At 34.4% G+C, this 14,521-nt stretch overlaps 10 protein-coding genes across 10 annotated transcripts; 6 read left to right on the plus strand and 4 right to left on the minus strand.

Annotated features, from left to right (window-relative positions):
• Nucleotides 1-413: 413 nt before the first annotated feature.
• Nucleotides 414-1,528, plus strand: RO3G_03206 (uncharacterized protein; the record flags this gene model as incomplete). The annotated part of the gene is made up of 2 exons (XM_067657797.1): nt 414-756; nt 804-1,528. 2 exons carry the CDS (start codon nt 414-416, stop codon nt 1,526-1,528), a joined length of 1,068 nt encoding a protein of 355 aa, XP_067513898.1.
• A 427-nt stretch (nt 1,529-1,955) lies between these two features.
• RO3G_03207 (uncharacterized protein) lies at nt 1,956-2,393 on the plus strand (the record flags this gene model as incomplete). The annotated part of the gene is made up of 4 exons (XM_067657798.1): nt 1,956-2,024; nt 2,082-2,156; nt 2,204-2,299; nt 2,349-2,393. The coding sequence occupies 4 exons, from the start codon at nt 1,956-1,958 to the stop codon at nt 2,391-2,393; spliced, it is 285 nt and encodes a 94-aa protein (XP_067513899.1).
• Nucleotides 2,394-2,646: 253 nt separating this feature from the next.
• RO3G_03208 (uncharacterized protein) lies at nt 2,647-3,755 on the minus strand (the record flags this gene model as incomplete). The annotated part of the gene is made up of 2 exons (XM_067657799.1): nt 2,647-2,913; nt 2,967-3,755. 2 exons carry the CDS (start codon nt 3,753-3,755, stop codon nt 2,647-2,649), a joined length of 1,056 nt encoding a protein of 351 aa, XP_067513900.1.
• A 2,235-nt stretch (nt 3,756-5,990) lies between these two features.
• Nucleotides 5,991-6,406, minus strand: RO3G_03209 (uncharacterized protein; the record flags this gene model as incomplete). Its single annotated transcript, XM_067657800.1, has 3 exons — nt 5,991-6,041; nt 6,177-6,241; nt 6,295-6,406. The coding sequence occupies 3 exons, from the start codon at nt 6,404-6,406 to the stop codon at nt 5,991-5,993; spliced, it is 228 nt and encodes a 75-aa protein (XP_067513901.1).
• Nucleotides 6,407-6,675: 269 nt separating this feature from the next.
• RO3G_03210 (uncharacterized protein) lies at nt 6,676-8,065 on the plus strand (the record flags this gene model as incomplete). The annotated part of the gene is made up of 5 exons (XM_067657801.1): nt 6,676-6,771; nt 6,838-7,497; nt 7,553-7,764; nt 7,834-7,911; nt 7,966-8,065. The coding sequence occupies 5 exons, from the start codon at nt 6,676-6,678 to the stop codon at nt 8,063-8,065; spliced, it is 1,146 nt and encodes a 381-aa protein (XP_067513902.1).
• Nucleotides 8,066-8,696: 631 nt separating this feature from the next.
• Nucleotides 8,697-9,562, plus strand: RO3G_03211 (uncharacterized protein; the record flags this gene model as incomplete). The annotated part of the gene is made up of 4 exons (XM_067657802.1): nt 8,697-8,972; nt 9,040-9,332; nt 9,386-9,438; nt 9,540-9,562. The coding sequence occupies 4 exons, from the start codon at nt 8,697-8,699 to the stop codon at nt 9,560-9,562; spliced, it is 645 nt and encodes a 214-aa protein (XP_067513903.1).
• A 251-nt stretch (nt 9,563-9,813) lies between these two features.
• On the minus strand, nt 9,814-10,845 carry RO3G_03212 (uncharacterized protein; the record flags this gene model as incomplete). Its single annotated transcript, XM_067657803.1, has 1 exon — nt 9,814-10,845. The coding sequence occupies one exon, from the start codon at nt 10,843-10,845 to the stop codon at nt 9,814-9,816; it is 1,032 nt and encodes a 343-aa protein (XP_067513904.1).
• Nucleotides 10,846-11,521: 676 nt separating this feature from the next.
• RO3G_03213 (40S ribosomal protein S23) lies at nt 11,522-12,103 on the minus strand (the record flags this gene model as incomplete). Its single annotated transcript, XM_067657804.1, has 2 exons — nt 11,522-11,955; nt 12,100-12,103. The coding sequence occupies 2 exons, from the start codon at nt 12,101-12,103 to the stop codon at nt 11,522-11,524; spliced, it is 438 nt and encodes a 145-aa protein (XP_067513905.1).
• A 407-nt stretch (nt 12,104-12,510) lies between these two features.
• On the plus strand, nt 12,511-13,564 carry RO3G_03214 (uncharacterized protein; the record flags this gene model as incomplete). The annotated part of the gene is made up of 2 exons (XM_067657805.1): nt 12,511-12,740; nt 12,802-13,564. 2 exons carry the CDS (start codon nt 12,511-12,513, stop codon nt 13,562-13,564), a joined length of 993 nt encoding a protein of 330 aa, XP_067513906.1.
• A 586-nt stretch (nt 13,565-14,150) lies between these two features.
• On the plus strand, nt 14,151-14,474 carry RO3G_03215 (uncharacterized protein; the record flags this gene model as incomplete). The annotated part of the gene is made up of 1 exon (XM_067657806.1): nt 14,151-14,474. One exon carries the CDS (start codon nt 14,151-14,153, stop codon nt 14,472-14,474), a length of 324 nt encoding a protein of 107 aa, XP_067513907.1.
• Between the last annotated feature and the right edge of the window lie 47 nt (nt 14,475-14,521).

The following is a 14,521-nucleotide window of genomic DNA, read 5'->3' on the forward strand; positions in this document are numbered from 1 at the left end:
GATGAATAAAACCAAATGATGAGAGCGTATGTGATACAAACCAAGAAGGATATGGTTTGAGATAATACGATATGAACTGTGTGATCTATCACATCCAGTCAAATCATTCATTTTCATTCAAAAGGGTGAATACGACCTTTCTCTTTTTGTTATCGATTGATTTCTTTATTTAGTTTAATAACAAAACAAATAGTTAATAAAAGTACGATCCTTAGTTGATAAGAGAGAGAGAGAGGGGGAAAAAGAAAACATTTAAAAACGGTATCTTCTTTGAAATAACACTGTCTACATATAAGGAACATATCATTTACTTTTGATTGGTTGATCTATGTTTTTCTTTGATGTTTATTTAAACAACTTTTTTTTGTTTTTTTTGTTTTCTTTTTCTTTCTTTCTTTACTTTATTTTGTAAAATGACAGACATTGATTTCTCATGTTTACAAACACAGAATTTATCAAGAGAGAGGTTAATCAAGATTACAAGTTCACTTGTAGAAAATAGTGAACAATTCTTAAAGAGTACAAAAGATTTGCTTGATGCATTCACTCAATCTGACGCGAATGAATTAAAAATCGCGTTGAATGATGTTGTCAATCAATTTGATAGTTTAAATCTGATGGTTGGTGTCATTAAATTGGCAAATCCAATCAAAATGACTCAAACGATTGATTTATCAAATACTGTCAGTGAAAAGAACAAATTAAAGTTGAGTGAAATAAAACAAACTGAATTGGATAAACCGATAATTAAAGAAGGTAAAGTGTGAACTTACAAATTTTAATTTTAACTTTCTTTACAACAGAAGTCGAACAAAGAATGATGTTTAATTCAAAAGGACAACTGAATGACAGTGAAAGATTACAGCCAGTGAATGATAAGAACATGAAACATTTATCTTCAACTCAATTTCTTGAACAATTTGAAAAGACGGCAAATGATTTTGCTCAATCAAATCATCTCTCACTGAATGATGTATGGAAATTCTTATTGGTTCATGCTGTACCTCCAAAATATACTGTTTGGGTCAAAGAGAACTTGGTCAACAGATATTCAATTTGGTCAGAGGCCAAATCTGCTTATTTACATCAATTCCCAGATAAAATAGATAAAAAACCAGTGACTTGCCGTCAAGAGAGATATGCTGAATATTTATTACAACTGCAAATGAAAGAATTTGATTCAATCAGTGAATTCAATGAAAAGTTTGGCATCTTTTCAAAAAATGCTTGTATGAATCTTTATGATCCTTCTTTACTCAATCGTTACATTCGATCCTTGTCACCCAAATGTCGTTCATTATTAACAGAAGCACTTCAAAAACCTACTACAAATCAACCTAATTCTTTAGATGATCTCATGAGATTAACCACTCGTTTAGTCAATGAAAGCAATCAACAGAATATAACATCTGCTTATGCATCACCACCTTATTCTTATGTGAATGATAAACATTTATACAACCATCAAAAAAGACTTGTACCTGAATCAAAACAAGAAACAATACCTCATAAACGTACTCATTTTTAACTAACCCACTGTAAAATCCCCTCCCCCCCCTCTCCTTCTCTTTTTAACATCTATTCTCTTTTATGATACCAGATTCTTATGCTATCTGTACATTTGCATCAATAAAGTACCCATCTGACATTAAACCACTGGATCAAAGCCACTCTCTCTCTTTTTTTTTTTTATTTTTTTTTTATTTTATTTTTCATTCTAATTCTCTTTTTCTATATTAATGGGCAACGTAAATTGAATCTTTTTTTTTATTGATACAACTGAATAACAGCCATCGATAGGACAAGACAAAGAGAATATCCAAGAAAAAGTTTGGAAAAAACAAAAGACGTGTGAAGGGAACATCGGAATTAGATAATCCAAAATATGCAAACAAGGTAATTGACAAGATTAGTTTTGATTCATTTTATTAATTCAGTTTCAAGAATAGAATCTCATGTTTGAATTAATACAAAAAGCTTCACAAAAAGAAGATGAAAAAGAAGCAAAAAAACTTGCTAAAAGAGTAAAAAAAAAAAAAAAGAAAATAGTTGATGGATCAACAAGACTTATTTATGCATAGTTAAAAGTTGCCAAAGTACTTGAAGAAAAAGAACAACAAAAAGAGTTGAAAAAAGAAGAGAAAAAGGATGAACTGGTAAGTAGAGAAGGGATGAAGGGGTGATTATATTGACTGTTTAATAGGAACAAGTAAAAAAAGAATATTTGGAAGCGAAAAAGAAAAAGAAGATTGAATCAAGAAAGCAGAAATTGAAGAGTAAAAATGAGAGACCGGTTGAGGTAAAGGGAATAAGAAAGAAAAAAAGAAAAGAAGCTGATGTTTATGTAGGTTGAAGAAAAGAAGGTGAAGAAGAGAGTTAGATTTGCATTATAAAATAATACATCTTTTTGCATAATTTATATTAAAAAGAGACAAAGCCTCTTTTTTTTTGACAATAAAAGTTTCATTGTGATGTCATATCCATTCAATGGTATCATTGGCTATTTAAAGAATGTAACACACAGTTTGGAATGGTTAGCATTGATGACATAAAAAAATGTGGTTTACAGTCTAGAACACACGTTTGAGACATGATTGGTTGAAGCATAAAAAGAGGATTTAATAAATACAGTTTAATAGAGAGAATTTACAATAAAGAAACACTTGATTTCTTGACTCTTCGCTTTCTAAGTGTACCATTTGCAACCTTTTCTTGACGTGTGACACGACGCGACCTCATCTCTGCATGACGATTACGATAAGAGTCGACTGCACGTTGAATGAGACCACGACGACCGCAGAGTTGATTTTTATTTAACCAGCAAAGTTCCCAACCCAAACGATTACAGCTCGTTTCGTATTCCCAACGATTTCCATCGTATTCTTCTTTAGAGACATTGGCTCTAGGATAAATCTATTGGATATTCAATCAATCATACATGACATGATCATGACATCATCACTTACAGCATTTTGTGCACGAAAGTCAATCGATATATCACTCAGATTGACAGACTGAACATCCGTACGTACCGTGTACTCTCTCACTTGTCTTTCATGTGAATAAAGAAACGTAATGTGTTCAATGCCATCAATGTATCGAGTGACGGGTTCATGAGCTGAAAGTGAAACGACCGAAGCCACGGATGGATGTGAAGAGGCTCTGCGTCGATAAGTACGTGTGGGCGCTTTATGGATCGTTTCATCTGACTTTCGACGTATGGTACGCTTGATGTCAAAGGTAGATAGCTGACATCGACTGTGTTTTGGTGGACTGTTGGTGGCTGATGAAGGAGGTGTCATCTCTCTCGAAAGTTTACGTGGCATAGGATAAAGAATCGGATTGAATCCCATGTTCTTTGTTCCATCCAATTCGTTTGTAAAAGTGAGTGGTGTACTCTCTGGAGGTGTTGGTGGAAACATCGCATCCTGTGGTTTTTGTTGACTGTTTAACAAATTTTGTACGGGCCATTCTTGTTTGACTTGAGGCATCCAAGAAGCAAAGACATTGTTTAATGGTTCAAGTGGATAAGCTGATGCATTGGAGGTACTTGAGGTTGTTGCTGTTGGCCAGATGGAATGATCAACAAGATTTGACATGTCAAGTTCAGAAGGCGCCAACATATTCAGAAAATTAGATGACTGATTTTGTTCAGGTAAGACAGAAGGCCAAGATAATACATTGCTATTATCCGTTTGCAATGTTTTTTCTTCGGAAGAATAATTTTGTTGTGTTGCATAATATTCGTTTTCCATGATTTTATATTAAATAGAAAAGAACTTGTATTTTGAAAAAGAAGGGAAAAAAAAAAGAAGAAAAGAAGGAAAAAGAAAGACCAAATAGATCGCCTTCCTTTTATATATGACTTGTTTTGGATCGTTTTTTTTTTTTTTTTAAACTGTCTGTGCGTATTTGGGTGCGCGTGTGAGACATGACTGATGAATTGAGAATTTTTGTAAAACCTAGAAAAGCAATGAATAAGATTCATTGGATGCTGTTTTTAAACAAGATCATCTTTTTTAATTTCCGAATGAGAAAAAAATTATTTTGTAAGACAATTAAAAAAAAAAAAAAAACAAAATAAACCCTTTTCTTATAAAAAAGAAGGAGTAGAATTGTGTGATTGTAAAAGAACATTGTAAGCATGTTCTGATTATAAAGAAACAGAGTTGCATATGCATAATCATAATAAAGATAAGAATATAGAAGGAAAAAGAAACAACAAAAAAGGGTCTTGAATGAAATGTTGATATAAGTTGCAGTGTTTCATTACAAAGTTTATTATTGTTTGTTATATAAACTTGTTTTCATCAAAGCTAATTAAATGACATAAAGAAACACCATTTTCAATCTGTAATTGTTGTTTGTAAACATCACAGTCTTACCCTATGCACGCGTGTTTTGTCTATTTCGCACTTGGTTTACTACTTTTAGTTATTAGAATTCGGAGCAGTCGGCGTAATTTTACGCATCCTTATTCGTCATGTTGATACAACTATTTTATTTTTTTTTAAAAAAAAAAAAAAGAGAGAGAAAGCAGCACTTTGGTGTAACTATAATCTCATTTCATTGACCTTCAAAAAGACAATTGTTGGCAAAGAAACCTAAGCACTATTCACCTTTTCCTTTCTCTTCATAAATACCTTTGCCCTTTTTCTTCAAAAAAAAAATTTAATTTGCATGAGTTGAGTTATGCGATTTTTTTTTTTTAAAAAAAAAAAAAAAAAAAAAAAAAAAAAAAAAAAAAAAAAACACGCATGTTTAACTCTGATCCAATGGAATTCAAGAAAGAATAAAAGCTCATATGAAAATTAAAAAGTACAAAAAAACTAGACTAGAGTCTTTGCATAAAGGGGAAAGGTAATCATGATTTAAAAAAGAGATCAAGTTTCAGTGAGTATTTCTATCTCTAGAAAGATAACGTCCTTTGATTGCCCTTCAAACCAATAGACAACGCTTGTTTACATAAATCTCTTCAACCCCCATACAAGAATAATGACCCATGTACTGGCTACTGTCTTGTCTGTACTCAAATGTTTCTGAGCTTACAAAAGTAACTCATTATGACTTTTACTCTTTCTCAAACAAGTCCAATGCTTACAAGTAAGAAACTGATACTTATTTAGGCTTATCACACTCAAAGAAGCATGAAATTCTTGAGCAAAAGCTATATTTATGTTTATGCAAAACATACAAAAAAAAAAGATGTTGTATGCATGGTTAAAACCTTTAGTGTACACCATTGTTCGAGAAATGAAATGCTATGATTGCACGCCTTTATTTAATGCTTGTTGTTTTAGTAAAATATAGAATTTAGAGTACTAAAGCAATTGATTCTTCTCTTTTTTTTTTTGAAAATAAAAAGATGCTGCTAAAATATAATCATTTTCGTGTTTTATCAAATAAGGTTTAATTGATAAAGCAAAGAATATCGTAGTCTAGCATATCTTGCTTGCTGCTGATTGAAATGCTTGAGTAGCGATCTAAATGTGTTGTAGGTTTTTACCTATTAAAAAAAGGTTTAGAATATAAAACGTGGTAATAGAAATAATGAAAATTGTTTCTCAAACTAGTATTAAACAAAAAAAAAAAGTTTAATACAAGACTGAAATTAATAAATCTTGACATAAAACTAATATTATGTTATGCTAAATGACAATTCAGAGACACTTTATAGAAAGTTAAAGAATAGTACATTTAACTATAACCAAAACGAATGAGACCCCCCCCCCTAATTGTCAATCTTATTTTAATAGAAAATAGTCTGTAGCTGAACATGAAATGTATATCTAAACTCACATTTCGCACTCAAGGATACAAATCCCATTGTTTATCATAAATGTCTGCTAAAATCAGTCTTTTTATTATTCTCATCACTTAAAAGATTTCAGCCAACTTGACAGCAAGCACACATGGTGTACAAAAATCATGTATCAATTAAACAAAGAGCAAACTAGGGCCAAAGGTATTATTTGTATTTGTTTGTATTGTCAAACGAAGCTAAAAAATGAGGGTGGGACAAGGATTTGAACGAATCTAGGCTGAAAAGATTAAAAATTCAAGTAAATTTGCTCCTAATAAAGGCATCTTTTCAATTGATCTTTACTGCACGTTTAATATCGGCACAGTCTTTTGCATACTTGCAACCTTTTTCTCGTTTAATTGGGTTATGTTACCAAAGGAGCCAACGCTCTTAAAACCGGAATATGGAATAAAGGTAAAAAGGTATTTAAATAGTAATCTAAAATAAATATATGACAATCTAGTGGAAAAAGAAAGAGATGATATTTGTACCTGATGTCATTATTGCATCCAACTTGTAGGACATTACACCTTTAGCCAAAAGCAGACGTCTGCCCGTTGATGTAGCAGTCAAATAAAAGGATTTCCAGGCACACGCGTACATTTAGAACATAATAATACAAGTAATCATACATAACCGTAAAATATATTGTTTCGACCTGTCCTTTTATCCTTCTTGAAAAAAAAAAAAGGACCTTGAAACATGATCCGAGTTTTTTAAAGTTACCTGTAAAATGAACTGCTTTCATCATTTTTGTTTAGTTGGTTTAACTCTATTATTAAATCATTTCAGTTACACAAATTGAGGCTCATTAAAATTACTTGCATTCATCCTCTTTTTCGCTTCTCTCTTTCTTTTATTTTCATCAAACAATGGATCAACTTTACCAGTTATTTTGTATACCAAAAGCACCTTCCCTGTCTTTTAATGATTTTAAAGAAAATAATTTTGGTCCCTTTTTAGACAAGGTAACTGAAAAAAGAAAGCTAAAAGAAAACTTTTTTTTTCGTCTAACTTACAACGCTTTTACATAGTCTATGCAATGTGCCCCTAGTATCACTGATGATAACGAATTGAAACAAGAGGCTACTAAGCATATGCAAAAATTACTTGCCAACAAATCCAATAGTCCCAGTAATACCCTTCGAACAATCAATACCATGTTTGAATCTGCCTCTAAAACATGCCATTTTGATCGAGAACGAGCCTTGATTGAGTGGCTTCAGGTCTGTGTATCGACCGCTGTTGAATTAGCCCTGGATCCGAGCCGAATTGAGAGTTATCCAAGTACAGAAAAACCAAAAGTCACTGAAAAAAAAGTGACTGAAAAAAAAAAGCCAGCGTCACCAAAGAAAGCAACCAGAAAGACTCCGCCCAAAGACGATGATGAGTGGTTGGATGATTCAGAGGAAGAAGCTCTGGGTGATTCGGACGATGATTATGAACCATTTGATGACCAGGATTCAGTTGTACCTGAAAAACCAAAGAAAAAGGCTTCATCATCATCCCCTCGTAGAAAGAAGGAAGATCAAGTCGTCCCTTCCAAGGAACCTCAATTGCCTCTTATAAAAGAAGGAGCAGGCACAAAGGCCATTCACAAGTACTTTCTTGATATGGATACAACTAAGAATAATATATTACCAAATGGTTACTTTGCTAGAGCATTCTTTTTCCCATCCAAAGATAGTTTTAATGTAAAAAAAGACGGGTACAAAGTAAAACACAAAAATTAACATCATACTTTGCTAGGCATTCCTCTCAGTATTAAATTCTGCAACAAAGACAATCGATATTTGTGTATTTGCATTTACAGATGATGATGTGGCTGATGCTATCATAGCAGCCAAAAAACGAAATGTTACCATTCGAATTATCACAGACAATCAACAAGCAGCCGGTAAAGGAGCAGATGCAAAGAGACTATCAGAATCGTACGGAATACCATTCAAAACAGATCACACGTAAGTTGATTGTGTCATGCCACATGTCCTTTTTCTCATGTCCACCCTCCTTCTCTTTTGTTTTTATAGTCAAGGTTATATGCATAATAAGTTTGCCATTGTTGACGATAAAACATTAATCAACGGAAGCTTCAATTGGTCCAAGGGGTAAAATAGGAATTGAACGAGAAACAGTCCATGTGCTCATTCTGTATATCATAGGGCTCGGTTTAAGAATAGAGAAAATGTGCTGATAACAAACATTCCACTTTGTATCCAAGAATTCCAAGCACAATTTGATGCTCTTTGGGAAGAGTTTTAATCAATAATAAATAATGTATTTAATAATCTGTAACTTGAAAGAGTTATCAGTGGGATAATGATGTAATACAGTGTGTTGCTCACAGTTCACTGGATTAATTATGGCATTGGATAAAATTGGCGTGGGTGCGGCACAGGGTTGAACAAGAATTGACTTTTTGTTCTAAAGACGAGATTAAAGATGATCTTGTGAGTAGGATTCACTTCAATTCATATCATCTTCATACATAAAAGCGATGATTTTGATACTAAAAAAAGTACTCATTATCATAATAAAATGAATTGATAGATTTTAAATACAAAAAAGCAGTAGTACTTTTTTTTTTCTTTAATAAGATTTTACATCATTTGGTAAAAGTGTAACATTTGTGCTTACAATTAGAGGGTATTTAGCTCATAAAATGTAACATCAGGTACAAAAATAGCAATCAGAATGTTACAGTTTAGATCTAAAAAAATAAAAAGAATAGATTACTTGGATTGGGTTATTATCATTCATACAATTTGTGTGTAATTTTTTTGCATTTTATTTGCTTTTGATTGGCCGGGTTCATGTATATTTTTATACTCCACTTCCCCTTTATAATTTCCCAGCACCTTTTTCTCTTTCTTTTACTTCTTTAATACATAATATGCCACAACAACTAGAGAAACACCAAACACAAAACCTAAGGCTAAGAAACCCTACGCCATACCATTTAATGGCCACTGGTCAATTACCGCCAACTCATCCATTATCTGATGTACACAGTAATAACAACCGAGATTCTCCTACTTCGGAAACACTGGATTTCCACGAAGCATTCATAATGAACTCATTCAATCAACAAGAATATGAAGAAGATAATAATAGTGAATACCCAGTATATGGCAGAAGCGAGTCTTTTGGTTCTACTGGCCCTACAGTGGTAAGCACAAGCAGAGAGAGAGATATACTGCGCACACACAGAATAAGGCTAATGTGAATAAAAATAGTCGGCTTTTCCTATGAACATCCACCGTAAATCTTCTTCTAATCTGACAGATATAAGTCACAGTAGGCAAGAGGTGATATTTAACCATCATAGCAGTAACAATCATCAGCCTATATTCATGCCTAGCAGCAGTTTAGATTCAACACATTCATTAGCCATGTCAGCGCCCGCTAATATGGGATATGATCTTGGCTTTCATCCTACATCCACAGCCGGTACAGGAAATATCCCCAGCTCTTCATCTAATACTTCTATTACCAAAAGCTTTGAGGATGACTATGCTGCACAGATGAAGTAAGTTGATTTTTAAACCATGATCAAAGCTCAACACTAATTCACTTTTACAGTATGCAATTGATGATGGAAAAACGTAGGCGAAGAAGAGAATCACATAATGCGGGTAAGAAATGTTGATTTGAAGTGGATTCATTGTCTAAGTTGATTTGTAGTGGAAAGAAGGCGTAGGGATAATATCAATGACAGAATTCATGAGCTTTGTAGCTTGTTGCCTGAAAATGCATTAGAAAACATCAGTGTAGGACCAAATAACAAACCGAATAAAGGTGTTATTTTAAAGAAATCAGTCGAACACATGCGTCAATTACAACAGCAGGTACAAAGCTACCATCAGAGAATACAAGACTTGGAAAATGCTTTAAAAGAGTTTTATATTCAACAACGACAAGAAGAGCGATTATAGTGCTCTTTTTATTTTATTGTATCATTATACTATGCTTTTCTTTTTTTTGTTTTTATACAAAATAAACAAATTCTATCAACTCCAAGGATTTTCTACATCACCCCAGATATTTACAGTCGTTGTTTCCGCATTTGTACGAATAGGTGAATCATCAATGCCAGCAAATCCAACGTCCCTTTGCTCTTCAGCTACGTGTTGAAAGAATTGCTCAGGATCTTCTACTGGTCTAGTCTCAAATATGTTACTCTGTCCAGTGGTCCAACTCGTAATCAAATCAGCAAAGACTCTTCTCTTTTGTGGTTCAATATCTTCAGTTAATATATTATTAACAGGTGAACTTGTAGATGGTTCCATTTGAAGGGATATGGCCCATGGATCTACATCAACAGTATTAGTTGCTACACTGTGAGTAGGTGTACTGACAGAAGGCCATAGTGGTGTACGTATCTTGAGTGAGTCCATGTTATCTGCTAACAACTCGGGTGATAAACTAGATGCATAATCTATGGTTGTTGTTGAAAAGGTAATTGTTTCATCGGCAAATGCCCTTGTAGCTTCATCTTCGATGATTTGTTCTACTTCATTGGTATCTTCTTCATCACTATCTTCTTTTACTAACTGCTGCTGAACAGGCGTAGCTAGTGGAGGAGGTGGTTGTTCTTTAACAACTACACGTTGTGGCTCTGGGCTTGGCTGCGATGTTGTTACAGAATCCGGCTCCGTCTGTGTTTGTCTACCGCTTAAAGAGGAGGATCTTGAAGGAGGAGTGGTTGGTTTTATATTACTCGTAGACTTGAAAAACCGGCTTGCAGAAGCAAAAAATGAAGAATTTCTCTTTTCTTCTACTGGTTGCTGACGTTGCTGTTGTTCTTCTTCTTGCTGCTGCTGTTGCTGTTGTTGTTGTTGTTGTTGTTGTTGTTTTTGTTTTTGTAACTGCTGCTGCTGCTGTTGTTGTTGATGATGCAATTGTTTCTGTTGCTGCTGTGCGGATACAGGGGAGGCAGCCATTGCCGATTTAGCTTGTGGGGGTGTTACTGGTAGAGATGTAGACTGAGTAGGCGATACTGGGCTTGATACAGTGGTTTTGATAGGTTGTTGCTTTCGCATGGTATCATTGTTACGATGTTCTGCTATAGGGGGTTTTTTGGTCGCTCTTTTCATTGCTCCGAATAAATCCTCATCTTCTTCAAGCGGTTTGTCTGTTTTTAATGTATTTGGAGAGCGTCTACCAAGTTTTGAGACATCAATATCACCAAATATACTATCATTTTTGGCCCGACGAGTAAAAAGCGGTGTACTGTTACTAGAGTCTATAGTATTACGTGATAATGGGTCAGTTGCCACTGGAGAGTTTGTCCTGGTACTTTGGCTACTTTTTTTGGGCGTAAAGAGTGGGTCATCAGCAGTAGATACCAACGCTGCATTTAAAGGATCTATTGAATCATGTAAATTATTAAAACATTAAAACATCTTGTTTTTAGTTACTTGCCATCACCAAACAAATGACCATGTTTAGCTCTTTGTTTAGCCTTAAATGACATAATGTATTTTGTTGTATATAAAAAAAGAAAAGGAAAAAAAAGAAAAGAATGAGTTTATTCTTTTACTACGGACTTTTAATACATCCAATCACACGTGGTCAAAGAGCTTTTTGTTATTATTATTCATATAAAATGCATGACAGATTTTCTCCTTTCAAGGCTACAATGACAATTCTTTTTAATATAAACTTAGAGAGAAACAAGCCTTTATTTTCAAAAAAAGCGATTTTGCAAAAGAAAGTTTATGATCTGGGCTTTTCCTTCTTTTCCTTGTACAAAGCAAGGAGGGAGACACCAGCGACCTTGACAATCTTGAAACGGACACCAGGAATATCACCAATAGCACGACCCTTACGACCGAAACCGGCAATCAAGACTTCGTCGTTTTCATCAACGTAGTTCAAACAACCATCGTTAGGGACGAAAGCAGTAACCTTCTTACCGTTCTTGATCAATTGAACACGAACACACTTACGAATGGCAGAGTTAGGTTGCTTGGCTTCAACACCAATCTTTTCAAGGACGATACCCTTGGCGTGAGAAGAACCACCAAAGGGAGAAGAGCGGAAAGCAGTTCCAAGAGCTCTCTTCTTGTATTGCTTATCAGCCCAACGTTGATCACGACGGTGAATACGGAGCTTACGAGCAGCGTTCAAACCTCTAGGTTGTCCCTTACCTAATTACATGTTGTAATGAGTAAAAAAAAAAATCCTTCCGCTTCCCATCTTTTCATCATTCATCCGTATAATTTTCAATCCATCTATCCATCCATCCCCAATATTTCCTTCTCTGCTCTCTCTTGTTCTTTAGATGATCTTACCCATGATAAAATTCGATAAAAAAGGAAAGAATAATTCATTGTGAACTTGATTCTTACTTTTGCTCCTCTCTGTCCACCCCCCAAACAAGCACATCTGCGCCTTCTATACTCATTGCCCCGCCGCAGCACTAACTTGTGACTTTGAATTACTTTAATTGGCCAATAAAATCAAATGCCAATTAAATCAAATGCACAATATTCGTCTTTTTTTACATGTCAACACTCGAAAACTGGGCTCAAGATAAACTAAGTGTATTTTTAGGATTTGACTCTAATACAATACGCTCTCAAGTATGGCCCTATGTTATGGCAACAAAAACGCCAGAGGCCTTTTGTGAACGCCTTATGGTAGTTTGACAAATATACAAAATAAACCTCAATTTGGTTATTAAACTTTCCTTTTCATAGGACATGGTTGGCACAAATGAGGAGGCTTTGGCATTTATTGAAGAATTTACCAATCGTCGCTTCTATCCAGAGAAAATTCAAAACACAACGCCGGCTTCACTACCGCCAACACATTCCTCAAAGCCTTTAAAGGAATTATTCCCTGACTTGCCATCCACGCAATTCAACCAAGAAACACTTTGGCCAGCAAACTTTAACGTTCATAATAAAAAAGAGGAAGAGTATATCGCAAGGTAAAGATAAAAAAAATACGGTGCATTCACTTTGGATGAAATATTTATTTTTATAATGTAGTCTGAAAAAGGCAAAAAAGAAAACCAAATCAACAAGTAACAATGAGCTTCGAGCAGCCGCCATATTGACAGATAAACCAAAACAAGAAAAGAAAAAGAAAAAGGAAATGTCATTAGAAACAGCACTCAAGGAACTCAACATTCAGTCCGATACCAAAAAAAGAAAGCCTTGTTCCTGTCAAGCAACAAAGCATCCTTTATTGACTGTTGCACCAAACTGTTTGAACTGCGGTAAAATTATTTGTACAGTAGAGGGTGTAGGTCCCTGTATGTTTTGCGGATCTCCTGTGATATCCGAGGAGCAGGAGGCATCTTTGATTGCCGAAGCAAAAAAAAAGCGAGCTGAACAAAATCTACCACAAAAACGTGAGGAGCTTCCTAACCAATCGGTTGGTTATGCGTCAAGAGTGAATGGAGATTTGTTTTCTCAATATTATGTTTTTGATCCAAATAAAATGAAGCTGGATCAGAACAAATCGAATCAAGAAAGTAATGTTCGCAAAGTTATGGTAATTGATAACCAATCAAAGAAAGTGAGAATGGAAAGCATTGAGGCCCCTTCTTCTTCAGAAGATGATGATGATGATGATGACGATGAAGAACAATATAGTTCTCAACATGCACCAAAACAAGGTGGAGATGGCACTTTTGCAGGTTTCTATGCTTACAATCCTTTATTAAAAGATAAGGCCAAACCAAAGTTTATCAAGAAAAAAGTTAAATCAAAAACAAAGAAAAACGAAAGCAAGGCTCAAACAGCATAATTAATAAAAATACCCCGCTAGACGTATTTTTTTCACTTCTTTTTTATTTCTTATTTTTCAACTCATTTTAATTCCTGTATACATGTCATATCCTTCACGATGTTACGGAGAAGAGGGTGCAAGGTACCTTAATTTTTGTGACCCGATTACGATCCTATATTGATCCGTTTAAAGATTAGATCAAGCCTTTCATTTGACTTTTGAAGGTAATGAAAGACCTTGCAATATACTCTTGACGGGTGATTCAGGCATAGGTATGTCAGTCAATCTCTACATGTAACGACTTATTTAATTTGGGTTGCTTTAGGAAAAAGCTACATTTTGAATTATTTGGCAAAAGAGTACAATGTCACTGTCCATTCAGCAGTAATTGGGGAATTAGCGGCAACATACCAAGGGCATTTGTCGAGAGGGTTTAAACGTTTGATATGGAAGGCCACAGAACGATCAGAAAAGAAAGATTTAGGTTAGGACTGAAGCATCAATTTCGTTTTTATAATCTAAAAGTTTTTCAGTGTTGATTGAAGATCTTGATCTGTTTTTTTCAAGAAACGCATCAGAAACACAAGACAGTGAACTCTTACCTATGTTTTCTCAATTTTTAAAACAGCGTAAAGTGATGGTAGTAGCTATCACGCATCGACCTGAGCAAGTTGTACTTGATATAAGATCACAATTTGATGATGAAATTCATTTACAGATACCTACACCAAGAGAACGGGCTTATATCATGCAACATATTTATTATAACAACTTTGAAGACCATTCACATATTAGTCTGGATGATCTTAAGCAACTATCTTCAAGGGCTCATGGGTTTGTAGCAGCAGATCTGATGCATTGGTTTCAATTGGCCGAAGAAGCTGCGTTATCGAAAGGTAGTGATAAAGGTAAAGATAATATAAAGTGAACCTTTTTCGCATATTTTAAAAACATCTTTGTGTGAAAAAAAAGTTA

The sequence above is a fragment of the Rhizopus delemar genome, genomic scaffold, assembly GCF_000149305.1.
Source record: "Rhizopus delemar RA 99-880 supercont3.2 genomic scaffold, whole genome shotgun sequence".
In the NCBI taxonomy this organism is placed as follows: domain Eukaryota; kingdom Fungi; phylum Mucoromycota; class Mucoromycetes; order Mucorales; family Rhizopodaceae; genus Rhizopus; species Rhizopus delemar.